This window comes from Tenrec ecaudatus, chromosome 2 (genome assembly GCF_050624435.1).
Source record: "Tenrec ecaudatus isolate mTenEca1 chromosome 2, mTenEca1.hap1, whole genome shotgun sequence".
Lineage (NCBI taxonomy): Eukaryota > Metazoa > Chordata > Mammalia > Afrosoricida > Tenrecidae > Tenrec > Tenrec ecaudatus.
The window spans coordinates 182,511,222-182,534,034 of record NC_134531.1 but is presented as its reverse complement, the minus strand read 5'-3'; the positions used below and the strand labels follow the sequence as shown (position 1 = coordinate 182,534,034).

The 22,813-nt window shown below is 45.6% G+C and overlaps 1 protein-coding gene across 1 annotated transcript in view; it reads left to right on the top strand.

Moving 5' to 3' along the window:
* SLIT3 (slit guidance ligand 3) overlaps positions 1-22,813 on the top strand; it is a 705,033-nt gene that overhangs the window by 58,676 nt on the left and 623,544 nt on the right. Inside the window, exons 2-3 of the mRNA XM_075541934.1 lie at positions 901-972; positions 9,962-10,033. Of these exons, the coding sequence (XP_075398049.1) occupies positions 901-972; positions 9,962-10,033 (144 nt within the window). The remainder of the gene's footprint in view (positions 1-900; positions 973-9,961; positions 10,034-22,813) is intronic.

Here is a 22,813-nt window from a genome sequence, read left to right as displayed (position 1 = left end):
GGGCCTCCATGCACAGACAGGTGGGGGTGGCTCATGAGGTGGATTGGTGGAGAATCAAGCCCATCTTTTCGACATGGATGGCAAGAATGCCACCACTAACCCATCAATGCCAATAGCAATTGCTGTTCTAGGTAGTAGGGAAAACTGGCTGAGGAAGGGAGGCGAGGAGATGATCCAACTCTCATTTAAGCCAAAATAGAAGGGAGCGGAGTAGATTGACTCACGTGAAGTGACCTCGATGTTCGAGAGCAGAAGGCACCAAGCGTGGACGGATCTAGATCTCATGCAATATTGTCAGCAACCGTTCTCATTTTTTCCCTCATCTTTTGGCTCAGGCTGCTAGTGGGTTGGCTTTCTTCGCATGCACACTCTCCAGTCATGATGACCAGATGGTTCTGAGCAACCCTCAGGAGCTTAGTAACCTCCATGGAGGGAGAGCTGTTGGAAATTTCTCTCATGTGTGCATTCCCGAACCAATCAGAGGGATGGAAGATGCTTATTTGCCTGTATCAGCTCTGTGGAGCTGAAAAGAGATATCATTGTTGCTGATCTGAGAGGGTTCTTTTTTTAGTGCGGGGGAGGGGGAGTCCCAAAGGAAAATTTGTTACCTGAAAAAGGGGAACAGAAGCCAGGCAGTTAAGTATAATAGAGCTTTACTACACAGAGAATGGAAAGCCTATTCCATACAGTGTCCGTAAGGTTTGTTGGGCATGCCGGGAAATACCATTAATCATTGGAATTGCCTTTCCTCCAGCTCACGCCAGCCTCGGTTGAATAGACCATAAGTCTAACCTGCTAAATACTTGACAGGCAACATCCCTCCAGTCCAAGCCAGTCTGGGTGGAGTAGACTAGAAGTCTAACCTGCAACCGTCTGACCCTGATTTGTTCTCCATTGCAGGGACCTGGACAGAAACAATATCACCAGGATCACCAAGGCAGACTTCGCCGGACTGAAGAATCTGCGAGTCTTGTAAGTAGCAGATGGTTTTCTGGTGCACGTTCATTTTCAGCTCTTTGGCCCCGTGAAAACGTTTCCCTGTTCTGACATCACACCACCACGCCCTGGGTGATAGAGATCCACCGCTCGGCAGCAGAAGCCCCTTCATTAGTATGCCCATGTGTCACAGGTGTCGCCCCCCTGTGTGTTGCTGCTGCCAGCTGGAGAGCTAGACTGATGACAGAAGTCAGTTCCAGTAAGAGAAAAAGCAGAAGGCTATAAGCAAATAAATCAACATGGCCGGTGTCCAGGTTGACAGCAATGTCAGGGTGACTAACCATGCTTCCCTTCTCTAGAGGTATCACTTCTTCTCCAGCCTGTGTATTCCAGGAGCCATGAACACACGAAGTGTTTCTCTTGTTACTGAATGGGCAGAATGGAGGAGGGAGAGAGGGAGGCAGACGGGGTCAGAGCCTTTGCTGAACATCCACATCTGTGCAGGCAGGTAGCAGCAGTTGGTTTGGGCGTTGCTGGAAGGGGAAGCCAGGAATATCAGGTTGCAAGGAGCAGGCACTCAGCCTCAAGCTTGTGAGTGATTAGAAGCTGCCCACGTCCTCACCCTGGACAGGCTGAGATACCCTGATAGACAAAAGGACAGTCAAATCTGCTTTCCTCCTTGGCTCGTCACCTTGGCTTTGGACCTGGAAGGGAACCTGGCAAAGTTCATGACTGTCTTGGTTCTTTGCTGTGTCTGTGGAATCCAAGTTGACACACTTTCAGCTACTGAGTTCTTGGTATCTGACGCCACCACTTTCTTTTTATTAATGCCTTTTGGTTGGAGAATGGGAGGAATTTTAGACTAGGGATGAGATGTACTGCATTTCAGTCTTGATTCAGAATTAACTGTATAATTTGGACAAATCACTCTCTCTTAGGAATTCTGAAAAACAGAGAATGAATAGTTAAATATCTCTTAGAACTTTTATAAGGGGGTTCCGAAAAGTTCGTTGAAAATGCAACACATTGTAATGGAAACGTCCCATGAACTTTTTGAAGTCTTCTCATACCGTGACTTATGGTCTAATAATTTCATGAATGGGCTTTGTTTATCCTTGTTATGACTGCGAAGTAATTGCTTTAATAACATTATTTTCTGAATGAGAAACTGTGGTTAACTAGCAATGGTGAGAGTGATAGCCAACATATGCATGGTACTGGCCAGGGACCGAGATCTAGGCTACAGCGCTTTTGGCTGTCTCTGAGATAGGTGCAATTATTAATGTCTTTGCCCACAGAGGAGCACCGATGGCACAGTGATTGCAATTGGGCTAGTAACCATTGGCTCTTGTACTTGTGAATGTAATCCTGTTTGGAAACAGGGTTGTTATTTTGGTGTGTCAGTGAGGTCATTCTAGTGTGTGAATGCATCCTAAACCTAATCACTTCTGAGTTATACAAACAGTAAGTCAGACACAGGGACACCCACACAGAGGAAGAAAAGGTGCCATGTGAGGGTTGGCTGTAAGACCCAAGGGACCAACGAATGCCCTGGGCTATGAACAAGGAAGACATCCACCTGGCCAAGACCTCAATATGGCTTTCAATCTTCAGAACTGTGGAGAAATGATGTCTGTTCTTAAAACTCCCCACTGTGATGGGATAAGTGGCAGCAGCACTAGGTAACTGAGGCAGCTAAGCAGTTCCCACTTCACAGAGAAGGTAACACAAGAGCTGTACTCAGAACCCAGAATATGCGCTTTCCAACATCCTGGTAGTAGGGGATGTTTAGAAAACCAAGTAGGTGGTGGCATACCCATCCTGTACCTGCAGCACGGATGTGCAGTCTCGAACCAAGCTTCTTGAGTACCAATGTGCAGGCTCCTCGGATCCCACGCCTCGCCCTCGGGTAGCAGATCCTCTCTACTGATGGGTTTGCATTTTTCCTCTACACAGCTCAGTAGGGAGATCTGCCCTGCACCAAGGCTGCCTGGTACCCTACGAAGCCATTCTTCTGCCAAATGACTGGCAGCCCTGACCAGAGGACGTGTGGGTCCAACTCGAAGTTGGGTTCAGGGCTGGGGAAATCTGTGATTCAGTTTTAGGACAACTCTTATTGAAGAGGCGTAAACATTAAGTTTCTGATTCTTTGTTATTTGCCAGTGTAAAATAATCTCTCTCTCTCTCTCTCTCTCTCTCTCTCTCTCTCTCTCTCTCTCTCTCTCTTTCTCTCTCTCTCTCTCTCCCCTTAGTTTTTCCTCCCCCTGCATCTGTAAGAGATTTCCTCTCTCACAAGTCAGAAATTTCACCCGATGCTTCACATTTGAACAGCGTCAAAAATATCCCTTTTATTTTCTTACTGTTACATCATAAAGGCTAATAAAAATTCCAATTTCCGTATCTGCTCTCAGCAAATAGAATGTTCAAAATAATCACTAACGATTGTGTTCATATCCTTTGCATGGTTGACAACCGTCTTATAGCTGCAGTTTTATCTTTTTGGTTAATTAGTACATTCTTTGCTCTCTCTTTCTTTCTTTCTTTTTTTTTTTTTGGACAAGAAATTCCAAAAAGCTTCCTGAGCCCCTACTTTATAGTCTCTGCAAATATCCTGTGTTGCTTTTATCTTCCTAATCAACTCAAAGACAATCCCATTCAAGTGGCACTTTATTACCCAAACAAAGCTACTTCTACCAAGTGGAATAGCTGAAATGCTTTCTAACACCAATAAACTATCCCTGACATTTCACCTGCATCACCATTCATTCGTTTCAATTGAGTAACCTAGACAACGATCTTAAAAAAAAAAAAGCTTTCAGCACACCTTGGCACATCCCCTGTACCTGTTTCTTATTTACACTTTACAGCAAAGCCAGGAAAGCCTCAATCATCTTGAATCACTTGAGCTTGCCACCCATTTCCATGCAGGACTGTTACTGGGGTGGAGGGGAATGGGTGAAAGCCGATAAAATGGATTGGGGAGCTTGAGTCTCATCTCAGGGCAATTTTCCCCTAATGAAGTGCATTCAAGAAAAAGAAGAATTGCTCAGAATAAGTCTTCCTCCCACTGGGTGGGCGTTGGAAAAGGTCTTTTCTGGTATGATCAATTATATTTCCTTTCTTAGTCATCTGTTGCGGAACTCTGCTCTGCCCCCAATGTGGGAGCCAGCTTTATCCCAAATGGGGTCAATAAAAGGATTAAACTCCGCCCCAGTCATCATCACATGGTGCAATTTCCGATTCTGATCCAGCGCTTAAATGAAATGAAAGAAAAGGAAAGCACGATGCCCAGAGTTGACAATGAACACCGTGTGTTGCCCCCTAATTCAGAACAGACCCAAAGCCCGAGCAGCCGGCTGGGTCTCCAGCCCTCCCCGGGTCAGTCAAGGCAGGGTGGCTCCGGTGCCTTTAGGGCATGCTCCTAATTTACATCCCAGAAGACGTCCTTCAAGGGAGATGATGAACTTCATTTATTGACTCATTTGTTTCATAAAATATTGGCTCTATATCCAGCCTTTCAGTGCCAGGTACTAGGTTGGCCTCTGATAGACCTAACAGGGAGATCTGGATGAGCCCTCTGTACCTATTAGTCAGGGTCACAGCAGGAAAAGATGGAACTCACACGGGAAACATGAGGAAAACTTCGTAACAGAATTATTTACTGAGAGACAGACGGGGTGAAGACATCACGAAGCCCCCAGGGGACACCTTAGTCAATTGGCCCGACACAGTTCACAAAGATGATGTTCTTCATCCTACTTTGGTAGCATCTGAGTAACATCTGAGAGACTTAAACGCTTGTCAACTGGAAACTGAGATACAACTAGTGGTCATCTTTAGAACAAAAAAAAAAAAAAGAACGGAGAAAACCAAACTCAAAGAAGAAATGAGCCCACAGAACTTAATAACACACAAATTACAACCTCTTTTAACCTGAGTCAGAAAACTGGTTGGTACCCAGCTGCACAATAGAAAGTCCTAGAAGGGGAGAAGAATTTTTAAATCACTATTCTGATTAGAGCAATGAATATGCACAGACTAGAGGACCCCCCTCCCAAGACTATCACCCTAAGATACCTCTTGAACTTGAATTTGAAGCTACTTCTGCAGGTCACTAAAGGCATGCCCCCATGGGAAAAAATGGTCAGCATTTGCCTGAAAGCGAAGAGGAGGAGGCAGGAGGGGGAGGGAAGTTAGAGCAATGGAGAGAGATGAATCAGACCAGAGATCATGAAAATGCTGTCGTGGTGTAAAAATTGTAATGAGTGAGACAGAATAATTATCATTTTTGGTAAGAGCATCGACTCAGTTGTGACCCCTATTGACCCCATGCACAATAGAACGAAACAATGCTCAGTCCTGCGCCATCCTCACGTCTGTTCCCATGCTTGAGCCCATTGCTGCAGCCTCTGTTGATCCAGCTCATTGAGGGCCTTCCTCTTTCAGGCTGCCCCTCCACTTTACCAAGCAGGACTTCCTTCTCCAGGGACTGGTCTCTCCTGATGACATGTCCAAAGTGTGTGAGGAGAAGTCTCGCCATTTGCCTCTAAGTTGCTCTCTGGCTGTATTTCTTCCAAGAGAGATTGGTTTGTCCTTTGAGCATGCATGGTATGTCCAACATGTTTCTCCAGCACCACCATTCAAATGCACTGATTCTTCTTCGGTCTACATATAATTTCTAAGAATTTTTAAAGGGGAACCTAGTTTTCACTTAACACGCAGTAAAAAAAATGGCTATCTCTTTAAAGAAGAAAGAACCCAAGAAGTGATGGTATAGGCCTCTTGAGATGTATCAGCAAAGAGATGACACACTAAAGGCAGTCACTTTTCTACACCTAGAAATTTGGAAGACAGCAACCTGGCCAACCTACTGGATGAGAGATTCATATCTGTGCCATTACAACGAAAGACGATCCCACAGATTACAGAAGCTATGAAGCAGTGGGATTATTGTTACATACAAGTTAGATTGTGCTGAAGATAAGTCAAACACAGTTTCACCAGTGCATTGACAGGCAACTGCCCGAAGTTCCCAGGATCCCCGAGGTCATGGAGAGTGGAATCTCATTGTTGATGTCAGATAGCTGTAATACTAGGCAGATGTTTGCCTGTATTCTATTGATTATGCAAAGATATTAGACTATGTGTATAATAACGAGTTATGGATAACATTGTGAATAATGAAAATTTCAGAACACTTACTGGGGCTCATGCAGAAATTGTGCTTAGCCCAAGTCGCGATTGTTCAAATAGAACTAAGGGACCTAATCAGCAAAAGTGGGTGTCAGCATTGTATCCTTTCACCATACTTATTCAATTTGTATGCTGACTAAATAATTAAAAAGCTGGACTACATAGAAATGAATGGGCATCAGAATTGGAGGAGACTCACTAGCAACTTGTGATATGCGGATGACACAATCTTGCTTGCTAAAAGCGAAGAGGACTGGAAGGACTAGTTGATTTAGATCTAAGACTGCATTCTTTGGGGTAGATTATACCTCCACCTACAGAAAACAAATGTCCTCAGAACAACATCACGATAAATGCAGAAAGGTTTGAAGTTGTCAAGGATTCGTTTTACTTGGCTATGAAATCAGTGCTCATGGAAACGGTGGCCAAGAGATCTAACGATGTATGGCATTGTGGGGAGGAAGAGAGCGTGGAGCACATCCTGGCCCATCAAGCCTTGAGGATGATATCCCTGCTCAGAGCAGCCAATGCACAGAGAGGACCATAGGGCCAGTCCCACTAGGAGACACGACATCCCTCAAATACCTATAGTCCTATGAGGGACAACATTGGAGACACAATGTATGAATTGTGCTCCATCTGACCCCACCACACCGAGGCAAAACACTAAGGGCGTGCAACAGAACAGCAAGGGGAGCAGAGCAAGGAAGTCTCCAGGGAATACCAAAAATAGACTTTGGGACCAAGGCATGGCACCCCATCAGATTCAACTGGAAAACACTCCTAAAGGTCAACAAACAGACCTTGAACTATTTACAAGCTTATCTTTTTTTATCATTGGTATGTTATTGTTGTTTTGTTTTCTTTTGTTGCTTTGTTTTGCTCTGTCTTGGTTTTTGTGCATATTATTATCTCTGCAGGTCTATCTAGATAAGATAGGCGGGATAAATAACCTGGAGGAGAAAACAATGGGATGATGGTTCTGGGCGGGACATGGGAGATGCGGAGGCAGGGGAAAGGAAGTAGGTGTTAACAAACCCTGGAACAAGGGAACAACAAGTGATCCAAAAATTGGTGGCAAGGAGAGTGCAAGAGGCTCTGGCTCATGGCCACCCTTGGGGGTCGGAGAGATCTGTGCTCTAGCGGATATTTATGGAGGTTGATCACCAGGGTCGCATTCCAAACCGAGTCTGAGTGAAGTCACATCTCTAAACCTTTTAGTTCACAGAGCATGCATCCACCATTTTCACCACCCAGAGACGCCAGCAGCATGAGCCACTCTTAAAGATCAGCCTTCCAGGGTCTGAGAATGATGGAGATGGGGCAGGTGCCACATTTCTCCTACTCATCTCTGTGGTCTGGAAGAAGCTGGCAAGATTCGACCAATCCATGAGAAACAGGGTTTCCAGACAGGAGGTTCCACCTAGGAGAGAGGGAGGTGCCACCGCCTGAGAGTGGGCCCTTGTGAAATGCAGGAAATAACAACCAACTCTGCGCTTGATTGACTGATAATAGAAACCCAACCGAGCAAACCCCCAGTCACTAATTTCCACCAGCTTCACTATTTAGCAAGATGTGCTTGCTTGAGTCTGTTAGCATTTCAAGATCCCCGTACCATATAGCCAACTGAAATGGAAGAGAAGGGGATGGGTATTTATCAATCCTCTGATTGTACTGCGGTTCCTGGGCTACATCCTTCGTTCCTTTGTTATTCTCACTAGAACTTACTTCTGCTGTCTTCATTTTATAGATAAAGAAACAGCGACTGGGGGGATGACCAGTTAGTTGAACTGTCATACTATACCAGTTAACAAGAAAGCCGATGAGTGATTCCAAACCAAACCTGGAAGAATACCTGTCCAGGAGTAAGAGGTCCACCCCTACTAGCTGGGTGACCTAACACAAATCATTTCCCCTTGGACAAGTCTCTTTACTTCTCTGTTCAGTTATTTCTCGATCTGTTCATTGAGGCATCTGTGAGAGACCAGTAGAAATACCAATATGTGATGAATTAGAGAGGATGAGCTTCCTGGCAATCAGGGGCCCTGTATGCCTTCGCTAACAGAACCAGCAATATTCAGAACCAGCAATATTCAGCTGTGACCAGTTGGTATTTGCACACTCAAAGGTTGCTATTTTTCAATAGGAGCACCTTTGGTGGTGTGTGTTTCTCTCTGTCTGTACTATTCTGATTTTTAAATGTTGTTTATGAATTCAGGGCATCCCAGGATTATGTAAATAGTTAATGGTGCTCAACTGATCACTAAAAGTTTGGAGGTTCAAGTCTACCTAAAGGAAAGCTGAAGAGAGGTCTGATGATCTACTTCCCCCAAATCAGCCATTGCAAGCACTACGCAGAACACAGTTCTACTCTGTGTCCACATACCAGGGACCCCATTAATGGGAAATGATCGACAGCAACTCTTTGTTTTTGTTCTTAAATTCACAAAAAATTAAAGTACCATGGGAACCAAACAGAATGTCCTTCTAGCTCTGCTTGAGCAAGTTTTGGAAGCTTTACCAGTCCTAGACTAGGTTTTTTCTGTTCTTTGACCAGCACTCAGCTATTTCTTCATTTTCCCAGCAAGCCTCCGTTAGGTGGCTGTTATGCTAGACCTGGCAATATGGTGATGATTGAGTTTCTACTCTCTGGGCCAGGAGACACAGTGGGAGTGGGCCTTGAAGCTAATCCCCAGTGTCTGAGTACTGTGTCTAAGAAGGGCAGGAGGCATTGAGGCACAGGGACAAATTGGGGGCCGGGGTTTCTTTGGAAATGAAATCCCACCTTCCTAAGACTTCCTGCTTTGCCTCCAAGTGCTTCAGGGAACCTTTCCTTCTATTGGTTCCAAAGAAACCCTTCCTGACCTGCACCTTCCAGAGAAACCTTCTTCATTCACAGCTGCCTCCCTGCTAAACCCCACTCAGCCACCAACTGGGATCCGCAGCTTTCCCCAGCCCGGGGTCAAATGGAAACTATGCTGTTTCACTGCCTCCCCTTCCTACTGTTCAACTCATCCATTTTAAGCCTCCTTTGTGTGTGTGTGTGTGTGTGTGTGTGTGGTGGACGGGGTGGATATATTTATTTTATATCAGGGAAACAGATGCCTCATTGTTCAATTCTTGGTCTATGCCACATGCATGAATCAAACTCCCTTCCCCAGAGTGTTTGGGTTTTCTAATCACCTGCTTGGAGGACTTCAGGGGCATCGAAGTCCATGGCTGCCGGGGTGGGGGGTGAGGGGGGGGCGGGTCATGCAGAGTCCTAGATTTGTAGCCATTGCACATATGCCGGGACCAGCCCCACCCTGGAAGATGGGGTCCCAGGGCTCAGGCAGGCTTTCTTCGGCAGCGGCAGTTGTGTGACAATGGCTTTATCTTTTGGACTAAGAGGGTGCCCCAGCGTTGGGTGAGCAGGGAGACCCTTTGCATTTGAGTGTGTTTAACTCCTTGGAGTTGGGCACTCCAAGGGAAGAGAGAGGCTGATGATCTAGGCTGTGTACATGTGTGTGTGCATGATTTTTATAAGAAGCAGCTTTTACCTCTTCCTTTTCTGAGCAGCATCCTGTAGTGCTTGGGGGACATTCACTGAGAACATTCTTAAAATAGAGGCAGGGAAACCAATCTGTCAGGCAGAAGTGTGCGGGCGGCGAATCCCTGGTTGTCGTGACACCAAGCTGGGCTGCAAGTTATCTTGTCCCACCAGCCCGGTCCTGGCGGTAGGCACCCTGAAGGTCTGGGGGAGGGCTGGCGTGACCCTGCGTGCATTGTCTGAAGCCTCACATGGGGAGCGAGCCCGCTGTGCCCTTGACCGTGGCTGCCTTTGTGGTTCTAGGCATCTGGAAGACAACCAGGTCAGTGTCATCGAGAGAGGCGCCTTCCAGGATCTGAAGCAGCTGGAGCGATTGTAAGTACACAGGAACCTCCTTTCTCTGAAAGTCCTTGTCATTTTCTTCTACAGGCGTCACTGTGACCTTGCTAAAAAACCATAAATAAGTCTCCAATGTTTTATGAAGATCTGGCTATTATATTCAAACTGCATTAGATGCGTGTTAGTGTCCCTGAGATCCACCTTAATCCTTTTCCTTTAGAAGGTCCTGCCATTGGCATCCAGGGTTGTTTTCCTTCTCCGGCTTTGAGTCTTCTCCTGGTATCTGTGTGTGGGGCTGGTTGGTGCCCAAACCCCTGCCTTCCTTTCAGCAGTGGGGGCGGGGGTGGGGGAGCCTGCAGTTGCCCCTGTCCTGGAAACCAGCCCCAGCTATCCCCTCCTCCTCCTCCTTGCCCAGCAGCCTCTCCTCCCAGCCGCCCTTCGGCCCCTTCTCGTGGGAGAGGAAGGATGGCGAGTGGGCGCAGTCTTTGGCGTGCCAGCCTCTCCTCGGAGGGAGCCTCCTCCGTGTCAGCCAGCCCACACGTTTCCACGTTGGCAGCGGCTTAAAAATAGGCGGCTGCTCTGACTCCATGGAGGCCGAAAGGGAAAGGGCGGGTCTGGGAAATGGAAGCAGCCGCCATTTGCTTTCCTGGTGAGTGCTTTAGCAGAAGGCGCTTGGGTCACTCTGCCGATGAGGGCCCCTCAGAGGGGTCAGTGGGCAGCGTCGCCTCTCCTCGGTTAATCACATCTGGCAGCGGATAACATCTGGATATGTGCTTTCTGCCCGGGAAGCAGCGATTGTCCCCAGGAGCGCTTCATCATACTGGTGGGCGGCTCTCTTGAATGCTTCCCTCCGAATCCTGGATGACCTGACGCGTCAGCCTCCTCCTGCCTTTTAGGAGGACGTGGACTGCCCGCCAGCTTGCTGAGAAGCTCCGTGCTCTGTTCAGCTGCTTGTCGCCAAATTTAATATACAAAAGCAGGCGTAATGGCATAGTTTTCTCATCTGCCACCCTTTCTCATGGACCCGTTCCATGTGAGGGGGCGCTGGAGGGCAGGCGCCCGCACACGTGTCACTGGAAGCGCATGCTGCCGTGACGTGAGACAGCTGTCAGCCGAGCTCCCAGACTGTGACGGACTAGGCAGAAAGGCCTGGGGATCTACTTGTGAAAGTGCAGCCAGTGGGCATGGTCTCCAGCCTGGTGGCCCTGCTTGCACTCAGATGCGGCCATGGCTCCACACTGGCTGGGGTACAAGCAGAACCTATGAGTCCAGGGCTGCTTTGCTGGCAGGTCACAGCAACAATAACAACAACAGTCCTACTCAGCGAAATCCTTTCATCCCTCTGTGGAATGAAACGTCTCCTGACTGCTCTCGCTCTGGGTCAAATGCCAGCGTCGGATCAGCCCGTTGTCCATTGGAAAATATGGATGCATTGATGGTTAGGGAAAAGAGAAATGGAAACCGCGAGCTTGTATCTGTTTAAACTCTGATATTTAAGTTTCTTAAAGTGAAATCCTTCTCCCTCAAATCAAGGCAGAAGGGAAATCCACTCGTTGAACCTGATTCCTTTGTGTCCAGCTGCTCACAGTCCACGCGGACACTGCCCAAGCCCTCTGTGAGAAGGCCACTGTTTGCACAGCCTTCTGATTCGAGGGGAAGGTAAAAGCCCACTTTCCGAGTTTCATGACTGTTTGGCGGGAACTATTCGAGTGCCTTGGACATGCCAGGGACTCTGCCAGTATTCTCTCTGCTCTCTGTGAAGTTATCCCCAATCACTTCATATGAGGTGTTCTTACCCTCATTTTGCAGATGAAGAAACAGAGGCCCGGGGAGGTTAAGCCAAAGAATTGTCAGTGCTGGAGCCAAGATTCAGAGCCACATCTGCCTGACATCAAAGGCCACGTCTTTGCATACTCCTGTGCTCTTGACATTAGATGAAGTATGATCTTTAGCTGTGGCCCTGCAAATAGTCTCTCGCATACCCCTTTGCCTCCAGGGAATATCAGCGAAATACTTTGGCAAAAAGCCCTTTTCTCTGGCTTGTCGAACGAGGCTGAACATACCGTGCATATCTAGGGAATGGAAGGGATCGCAATTCCAGAGTAATCCTGGCAGTTTCACTCCTTTGGAATATTAGTTGGGTAATACAGATGGCTGTATTACATGAACCCTCCAAGTTCATTGACTCAACTCCATGGAAGTTTATTTCTTTTTTTTTTTTAATTACTGATGTAAGTTTTAATAGTTATTTAATGCATTTTTAAGAGATTTTCATTCATTATCAACGGAGAATTTGACATTTTGTTCTGCATTTTCTCCCTTTCCATCAAGATTCTTCTCTAGAATTTTTTTAATTTTAATAAATCTTTTTATTGGGGCTCATACAACTCTTATCACAATCCATACATACATCAATTGAGCAAAACACCCTTATACATTCATTACACTCGTCATTCTCAAAATTCGTTTTCCACTTGGGTTCCTGGAATCAGCTTGGTTTCCTTTTTTTCCTCCCTTCCCCTCCTTCCCCGCTCCCCCCTTCCCCCTGCTCCCTTAATAGTTTATAAATAATTATTTTATCTTATCTTACACTGCCAGGCGTCTCCCCTCACCCACCTTCCCATCGCCCATCTCCCAGAGAGGAGGTTACACATAGATCTCCGAGATCGGTTCTCCATTTCTACACGCCCTTCCCTCCTGGTGTTGCCACTCCCACCGCTGGTCCTGAGGGGTTCGTCAGTCCTAGATTCCCTATATTTCCAGATCCCTACCGCACCGCTGTACATCCTCTGGTCTAACCAGGTCTGCAAGGTAGAATTGGGGTCATGATAATTGGGAGGGGAGGAAGTGTTCAAGAACTAGAAGAAAGTTTTGAGTTTCATTGTTGCTACCCTGAACCCTGAGTGACTCATCTCCTCCCCACTATCCCTGGAAATTTATTTCTTATTAATATAAAATTCAATACGAACATTCCTGGTTGCTGGACCTCTCTCCTGTAGAGGCCCCCATTCCGTGGGTCTGCCATCCATGAATCTCGGCCTCCATGGGAGCAATGGCTGTCTGCAGCAAACCAGTGGGAGGAGGCGCCGCAGGAAGGGCTCCATCCGGGAGGTTTCCACGGGCAAAACCTAGAAAAGAACGTGGCACGCCGGCTTACGTATCTTGGGCTAGAACTTAATCACTTGGTCATAGAAACCTTCAAGGGAGCCTGGGAAAGGTAGTTGAGTTATGTTCCCAGAAAAATTAATAGTGGACAAATAGTCACATGAGCTGAAGAAGTACTTGAGTCGGGAGAAGTGTGGAATTCTACGGTCAGCTGAATGGGTAGTCCTGGCTGGATTTGGTGTTGCCCTTGGTAGCTGTTGAGTTGGCTTTGACTCATGACAACCCCATGGGCAACAGAAGGTGACACTGCCCGATCTGGCACCATCCTCACCATCATTGCTGTGCTCGAGTTCATTGTTGTGTTTTGACAGCCCATCTAGGGGATACATCTCCCAGCATTCTATCAGACAAGGTTTGTAAGGTTTTCATTGTATAATTTTCAGAAGTAGAACCGCAGGCTTTTCTGTCTAGTCTCTTGGTAGGGAAGCTCTGAAGCACTTGAACCTGTCCAATGTGGATGACCCTGCTGGCATTTGAAATGCCATAATCTCCAGCCCATAGCAGCATGCGCACCACCACAGTCCAAAAAACTGACAGAGGGTGGTGGTCCCTCTGTGGCCATCCCACCAAGATAGAATGCTCATAGTAACACTTTGTCGTAGCTCCAAACTGGAACCAAGTCGAATGTTCATCAGCGTTGGACCGCATAAACACATTGTGGTTTATCCATGCAGTGGAATAGCGACAAGAGAAACACACACACACACACACACACACACACACACACTCGAAAGGTGGGCATGGAAGAATCTGTTGCCTGGTGATTCTGTTGATGTACATTTCAGAAACAAGCAACACTAATCAGTGGTGTGAGACTTCTGAGTAGTGTTCATTGGGGCGAGGTGGGGTGGGGGTTATAAATGGAGAAAGACACAGAGGACTTGAGGGTGCTTGATCATCTGTTCACTGGTCTCGGTGGGGTTTTCATGGCATGTTCACTGGGTAGAAATCCTTGAAATTCTACAATCCTGAATTTTTGCATTATTCTATATAGGTATTATTGTTTGTATGATTTATTTTAAAGGGAGATTTAAGAGACCGATGTAACAACCAAATGCAATGCATCGTTCCTTTTTAGTGTCTGATTTAAAGAGACAAATGTATAAAAGTTTGGGACAAATAGAGAAATCTGAACCTGGACTGGCTATCAGATGATGAGAGGCAATCATTCATGCTGATGGTGGTTCTTTTGTAACATAGGAGGAATTCTTTAGTTTTGGTTCTTTAAAAAAAAAAAATCAGATGCAGGACATATTTGCTAATCAAGTATATTGATATCTAATTTATTTTCATATTATGATACAGAAAATGATTAAAAACAACAACTAAATACTACCAAATGGATATAGTTGTAAAATCTAAGTGGTGGTTATCTGGATGTTTAAGGCATGTTTCTCCTTTTCTATAGCTGAGAACATTTTCATGATGGAAACATTAGTGGAGAGGAACACCTCTTTTCCAATGATCGTGTCTCTTGGCAGAGAGAGATTGAAATTTCAAGTGACTTGCTGTGCTGAGGTTGGAACCAGGTGGTTGTCAGTGTGGGTGTTGTGTATGGAAACCACCATCTAGGAGCTTGGAGGAGAGTGAGATACTGTATTATCCAGTTTCCTCATTTTACAGACAGGGAAGCAGGCTGGCATGCAGTGTGACTTCCCTGAAATTGTCCTGCAGCACGCCATGTTTGAGAGGTGGCTCTGCCTTGGCGTTCCCAGAGAGCAGGAAAACAATGATGTTGACCTTAGCTCTCCCCCAGAGTTCATGTTTCCTCGTCAATTAGATGTGAAACAAGTCACTAGATTATGTATTAAAATGCGTATGTGTGGAAAATATCTATTTTTAAATGACTGCAGGCGTTATTTTGTTAGCAGTGCATAGGATGCTGCTTGTCTCACAAGCACTGACCTGTTATATTCCTTGAGCGGATCGTTTAGATGCCAGACACCCAAATAGCCCGTGAATGTGGCTTTTTCTTCATTCAGCCTCGTTTGTATCAACATCAAAGCCTTGCCATTGTTATTACCTCAGAATTATGGACAGGGTTTTCTTTGTGAAATATATCGCCTGTGGTGTCTACCCTTACATTTCTCTAAGTCCTTGAAAAACACTGCAGTGTCTGTGTGGGTATACGCTGCCAACACCAGAAACACCACGGGTGACAGATTTCCGATTGGATTATTTTATTATTCCTTACAAAACCAAAACAAACCACATACCTGCATCGTGAAATATATTTTCCATTGGTTCCCGGAGATTTTCAAGACATTCTGAAGGGAAGTTCTAAAACTAGGGACATATTGGGGCGAAAATAGAAGGACCAGAAAATTTGAAGCTTCAGGAATCATGGCGGCCCTCCTGGGGAAGGCCGCCCATCAATGCTTGGTTTCCTCCTCCTGAGCTCTGTCTTCCCGATACATTCAGAGGTAGAAGGCAGGTGAAGATGGGGTTGGGGATGTCCTACAACTAAAACCTTCAAGTGGTCATCGCCTGATAGAGAACGGAGCCAGCACCTTGAGGACTGTGCTCTTTTCTGCTGACTCTCCACTTTATCACGCTCTCCTTCTCCAGGGACTGGTCTCTCTCTCCTCGTAATTTGCACTCTCCTGATAACCTCTGATAAGTGTACAAGATGACGTCTCTCCATACTGACTTCCAAGGAGTTTTCTAGCTAGATGGCATTCAAGGCAGAGCTACGTGTTCTTCTGGCAGTTCATGATGCATTCAGTATTCCCCACCAACACCTCATCAAGTGCATCAGTTCTCCTCCAGTCTTGCTCACTCATGTTTAGCTTTAACAAGCTTCTGAGGCGATTGAGAGACCAACTCTTGGGTGAGGTGCACCTGAGCCCTCGGAGTGATGTATTTGCTCGTTTATTGAGGCCTTGTACAGCCCTGATGCTCAATGTCATACGGTGCTTCATTTCTTGACTACTGATTCTGTGAGTGTTCAACGTGAATCCAAGTAAAATTAAATACTTGACAAATTCGATCTCCTCTATGTTTACTGTGATCCAGTCTGTTGGTCCAGTTGTGAAGATTTTTGTTTTCTTTATGATAAGTTGCAATAACCTGTAATAAACCATCAACCAGTGCCTCAAATAGTCCTCGTTTGCAGCCAGGAAGGTTGTGTTATCTGCAATTTGCAGGCTGTGTATAAGCCTCCCCCAGATCCTAATGATCTCTTCTTCATCGAGTCTAGTTTCTTGTGCTTTTTTCTCAGTATAGAGATTGTATGAGTGTGGCAAAAGGATAGAACCCTAGCACACACCATTCCAGATTTTTAAAGCACATAGTATGCCCCGTCCTGTTCTAATGACTGCCTCCTGATCTGCATTCAGGTTCCACAAGAGCGCAGGGAAGTGTTCCGGAATCCCCATTCTTCACAAATGTACCCGGCATTATTTTATGATCCACACAGTCAAATGCTTTTGCATAGTCACTAAAAGACAAGTAAACATCTTTCTGGTCTTCTCTGCAATCATTTGAGATCCATCTGAAATCAGCAATGCTATCCCTTGTTCAACATCCTCTTCTGAATCTGCTGTTAATTTTGGATAACTCCCTGTTGATGTACCATTGCAACTATTTTTGAATTATCATCAACCAGAATTTTCTTGCGGATGCGATTAATGGTATTGTTTTGACAGTTTTCATTCTGTTGGGTCAACTTTCTTTGAAAAGCAACACAAGTACATCTCTTCTCCGTCCTTATGGGTAGCTGACGTCCAAAGTTCTTGGCATAGAGTCATGAGTGCTTCCAGCATTGGGTCAGTGTGTGGAAACATTTCAATTAATATGTTGCCATTTCTTGGAGGCTTGTTTTTCACTGTTTTCAGGTCAACTGGAATGTCTTCCTTTAGTACCATTGGTTCTTGATATCATTTGCTACTCTGGAAATGCTTCAGTAGTCACCAATTATCTTTGCTCCACTGGCTCTGTGTGTTCTTTCCATCGTTCGATACTTCTTGCATGAAACCCTTCAATATTGTAATTGGTGGCTTGAATTTTCCAGTTCTTTTGGATCAGATCTGGTGGGCATGTTATTCGCTTTCAGTTTTCTAACTCTAGATCTTTTGTGCATTGTATTAATTTTATCTTTTTGAGCCTTTTGAAATATTCTGCTCAGCTCTTTTACGTCATCATTTCTTCTAATCAATTTAGCTTCAATAAAAATTTCAGAGTCTCTTCTGACATCCATTTTAGTGTTTTTTCTTTACTGTTTTTCCATCGTTTTATATACATGTCATTAACATGCTGCACAATCGAATAGTTCAGTCGTCTTAGGAGGAGTTGTGCAAGCACCATCACCACCAACTTTAGAACATTTTTTCCTTCTCATCCCCACTGCTGCTGGATTCCTCTTTACTCCAGCTTCCCCTTCTATGGACCCACTTCATTATCAACCCATAGATCCACTCATCTTGAATTACCTCAACAGAAGAACAAATAAGATAAAGACCAAAATCAACAACAAACAAAAGGACCCGGTAACAACAGAGAAAAGTTTCAATTGAAAAGAAAATTCAAAAAGGAAGTCAAATGACAAAATGTTACATTCCAACCTAAGTACAGCTGCGTAAGTGTACTTTATTTTGTTCTCTGTCTGGTATTAAGGCTATTCCCAACCCTAGCCTGTGACCAGAGTAGATTCACCCGAGATTCAATCCACGTAAGGACCCTGCAGATGGATTTGGGCTTCTGCTATCATTCGTGGCATTCTGCAAAGTGAGTGCTTAGAATTTAAGCTCTGATACTGTTCCCTCCTCCAGATTTGGATTTTATTATTTACAAGCCTTAGCTCACGCAGGCTGGTGCGCTTCCTCAGTATGGGCTTAGCTGACTCCACCCTTAGTTGGCTGCTTGTTTTGAGGCACGCTTCTAAGACCCCAGATGCTCTTCTCTCCGATACAGTGCTGTCTTATTCCTTCACCACATTTTGCAATAGCAACCCAATCTTCAGTGAGCTCCTCCAAAGGGCAAGTACTGTGCAAGACGAAACCACGAGAATGGATCGGTCTTATATTAGAGCTACAGTCAAGTGAGAGCTCAAAATTCACTCACATGTCTGTGGTTTGCATATGTCCTGATTTACTTTAGAGACGTGTGTGTCATTTTATTGGAGTACATCATACATCATCCCTGTGGGGCATAAGGTAATTCAGTTGATAGTATCATTATTTTAGTCAATGCTATAGCATTTGAAACACATTTTATTTTGATAACTTCTTATTCACCTACATGCATACCCTGTGCATTTCACTTTGCTGTCATTAATGGATAGTTCCAGCTCTTCTCATTTTGAGTTATGCACCATCAGCTAAGGCTGTGCAGAAACCTTTAATCCACCCTGGGCCGTATGGTGGACTGTCGTTTGAGGAGGTGGCTCTTTCCCAGCTGCATTTTGAGTGCCTTTCGCTCCGAGGGATTCATCTTTCAGCACTAGAGCCGACAATGTTCCCCTGCGCTTCATAAGGTTTTCAGTGCTCCGTTCGCCGAAGTGTCCAGCTTAGTCCTTCCTTGTAGTCTGTTAGCTCCCGTGGAACCGGTTCAGTATGCTGACGCTGCTGGTGTTTGAAATACTGGTGACATAGCATCCTCAAAAGTCAACCCGGTAGGACAAACTGACAGGCAAGTGGTAGTGAGAATCAAATAGGTGTGTGTCCTGGGACCACTGTTTGGAATAGAAGGGTGCATCTGGAGTTGTTTAACAAGAGGCCAAGAGCAGAGGGGCCAGTTCCCTGGAAGTTTCCACAGGCGCTTTGATATGTTAATTTAGTTAGAGGGCTTGTATGGTGAACAGTTAGCCTAATTGTTTAGAGATTAAGCACATGGACCCTTTGAGTTAGAACAGACCTGCACTTGAAACTGCATACATATTCTCATGGCACTGACCGACCCGATCCTGGTGGCACGGAGTGCCATCTATTTAAGGGTTAACCACTGGGGAGTGCGAGCATTCCTAGTGGTTACTGAGTCTGTTCTGACTCCATGGCTGTCAGAGTAGAACGGCGCTCCGCAGTGTTTCTACGCTGATTTTTTGGAAGTTGATCGATAGACCTTCCTTCAGCGACTACTGTGGATGGACTCAAACTTCCAGCCTTTTGGTCAGCAACGAAGTGCGGTAGCTGCTTCCATCGCCTTGGACTTCCTGTTGTGTGCCGTTACCTGGTCCGTACAGCTCTGCCTCGAAGTCAGCTTGCAAGATAAAAAGTAAAATCAGTCAAAACTATTGGAGGGCGAGACGCGTTGTTTGTCATAAACATACACATAGGGGTCATTTTAACTCAGTGGTTCTCAACCTTCCTAATGCCATGACCCTTTAATACAGTTCCTCATGTTGTGGTGACCCCCCCACCATAACATTATTTTCATAACTACTTTATAACTGTCATTTTGCTACTGTTTCGAATCAGGCAACCCCTGTGAAAGAGTTGTTCCACCCCAAAGGGGACACGACCCACAGGTTGAGAACCAATGCTGTTTTACCTGAAACAACAATCCCTCAACTTAAACATTTGCTGTCTTGAGCAGCACTGAGGACAGAGCAGGCTCCTGGCCTTCCTTTCAGGCTCACCCAGGTGCAGTTTGATTGATAGTCTAATTATTCTAGTCAATGGTATAGAGTTTGAAACACTGGAGAAAAGAATCTATGAGCCATGTGTAGGGGGTGGTAGGCAGGGTTCTCTTGAGAAATAAAACCAGGACACTTATGAGTGTGTGTGTGTATATAATATTTATATAGTGGGAAGGAATCTTAACAGCAATTTGTCCACACAGTAGAAGGCTCAGCTCAACTCACTTCTGTAGAACAGTTAATATACTTGAAGTCCTTCAACTCATGAGGGCCTCCAGGTCCAAGGTCAAGGAAGCAGACAGCTGAGTTTTCCCTTGGGCAACGCAGGCACAGTCCGCCCACAGACATCAAACAGCAGGGCATGTCACCAACAGTCAGCAGCTCTGGAGCTTAGCGAAGCGGGCCTGCATGGCATATAGAACTCAAGCAATGCGAGCTGACAGGTTCTGACAGCCTCAAGCTCAAGTGATATACACACCAGCAGAGTGGGGAAGCAGGTCTCAAAGGAACCTCCAGCTCTAGCGACTGGATCCATGGGTTGGTTTGTCCCACAGGTAGTGTAGCTCACAAGCTGAGGTAGAGAACTAGCTTAATCAGCTGCATGCTGCTCTGATCACCAGAAAGCAATTGAGCAAGGTCCGGGCCTTGTGGAGGAATTTATCTGTTTGCTCTCCAATCAAACTGTGACCTGATCAATCCCACACATTCCTATTGGCACAATAAACCTGCCTATCACAAAGGCATCTTTTTAAGCTATAGTACATGAATTCCTGCTTGTACAGACTGGACACTAATTACACAAACTAGGGGGTTTGCACATAGGGGGAAACTTTTAATAGCACTCCTTTAGAAAAGGAATCATGCCTGATAGACTATCACAGTTCATGAAAAAATAGAGAGCATGAAGATAGCAAATACTTGTTGTTCCTACATCACCAGTCATGGGACACCTGGCAAGGGGTAGATCTGATCTAAACCAAAGTCTAGTGATCACCAGTTCCCTAACCTTAGCATGGTGGCCATCTACTTCTCCCTCTATGGCATTTCAGCTTTCTTTTTTTTTTTAAGTCTGCCAGTTTGCTTTGATTTTCATTGACATGCGGAGAGAGCCAGCTGCTCACAGTGAGAGAGGGGCAGGCCCCGCCCAGTAGACAGTGAGCACACACCAATCTTCTCCCTCCTGGTCAAGTCACGGCATCCCTCGTCCTTGGGCACCTGCAGTCGTCCTCTGTCTCCTCCACACTGCCGTGGGGCCCAGGCACTGCTGGACAGCTCACTGGACATCATCATCATCAAAGAGATCCTCAAAGTCTCGTCCAGGTCCACATAGGGCCCGGCGCCCTCGGGGAACATCTCGTCCACCGCCGGCTTCATCGCGACCCTCAACTCTGGGACTGGCATTTCAGCTTTTTATCCAAGGGAATATTTCATTTCATTCGATCTAATACAAGTGAGTTTAAGGTAAAGTCTAGTTTGCTTAGTGGGGTTTCCAATTGAGGTCCTGATGTGCTCTCTAAAGGGTGCTGTGCACCCCTAAAGACTAGAGTCTAAAGTCTCAATTCTCTCTAGTATGCTGCCTGGGGCAGGAAGGGCTGGAGAGAAGCTAGGGTAAAAGGGCCCATTAAGGAATATGATGTCGGGTGTCTATCCCTTAGGGGCCCATGTAAGGAAGGGCAAATGTTTTCCCCATTGTGCTCATCGAACGTGCTGGGTGGGGCCTCCGATTTTGCCCGTTCCCTTGTTTCTTCAACTCCTCTCTTCTTTTTGGCTCTTAGTGACATTAAATTATAGGTGACTCTTGGCACCGATTCATCACTCAATTAATTCTTCTCTCCACCCTCTCCTCTTCATCACCACCATCATCATCACTCTCACAAGAGTAGTGGACAAGGAAAGGCAGGCAACTATTGGACCAGGGGGACTATAGGACAGCATTTTTGCCCATCTCGTAGACCAAACACCACACGCTAAATTTGTCGAGATGGGCTCCCTGCACAGGTTCTGCCAGCAGTTCTGGAAGCAGGTTTTCTCATCTGAAAAATGGGTTGAATAGGAATATATTGTATTTTCTTCCTAATAGGAATATGGCCAGGGCCAGAAAGGAGCCATCTGTTAAAGTGCTCTGGAAAGGCAAGCCAACTTAACCGTGCAGCTTGTCACTAATATTTACTACGGGACGCATGACCAGCTTAGAGTTACACCCAGCCCTTTTCCTTGAAAGCCTGGAAGGCAAAAAGAACCTTTTTTTAAAGCCTTCATTTGTTCTATTTCCTTCCTTTCTGTCCCCTCCACCTCCATTCTTCCCCCTTGGCTAGATTTTTTTTAAGTACTGAAGGATCTTCTCATTTCAAAACGTAGGAGAATTTCTCAGAATCTGGGAATATGTCAGCCAAGTTTGAATCTCAAAATACTTCTATGTTTATCTCCCTCTTAGCCTCTTTCTATCAGTGTGTGTGTGTGTGTGTGTGTGTGTGTGTGTGTGTGTGTGTGTGTTTCCTACAAGATGTAGAGGTTTGGAATAAAAATGGTAATTGACCTTTAATGAGAGAGCTGAGAGAACTGCTTCTGTATATTATATGGCTGTGAGCTGGATTTTAAATGTTTGATTAAGTTATTAGAGTATTTTGCTTTGGCTTTATGTACGATGCATTCATGATTGCTGGCCAAAGCAGTTAGTCAGTGGAGAAGAATAAATTGTTTTGAGAGGTGCTTCAAAACCTGCATTTTATTCTCTTGGAAAGACAGGGCTTTAAATGAGGCACATAATACAAATGGGGATTCCCTTAATGAAGGCTCTTACTAGGAAGGCCCCTGGGGCCTTGCGAGCAGTCAAATGCAGGAGGCCTGGCAGGGTCCCGCCAATGCCTTCCTCTCTCGCCCATTCTAATTTATGCTCTAAGTCTGCTGTGTTGTTTCCAGGGGCCCGGAGAGCAACCGGCACTAAATAAGCTCCCATGAAGTAGATGATGATGTTCAACAATTTATCTCTGAGATGGGACTGCTGTAGGGAGACTGATCTGCCAAACAAATACAATATTAAATGGGTCCAGGGTGCCGCATGCGTTACAGAGATTCTG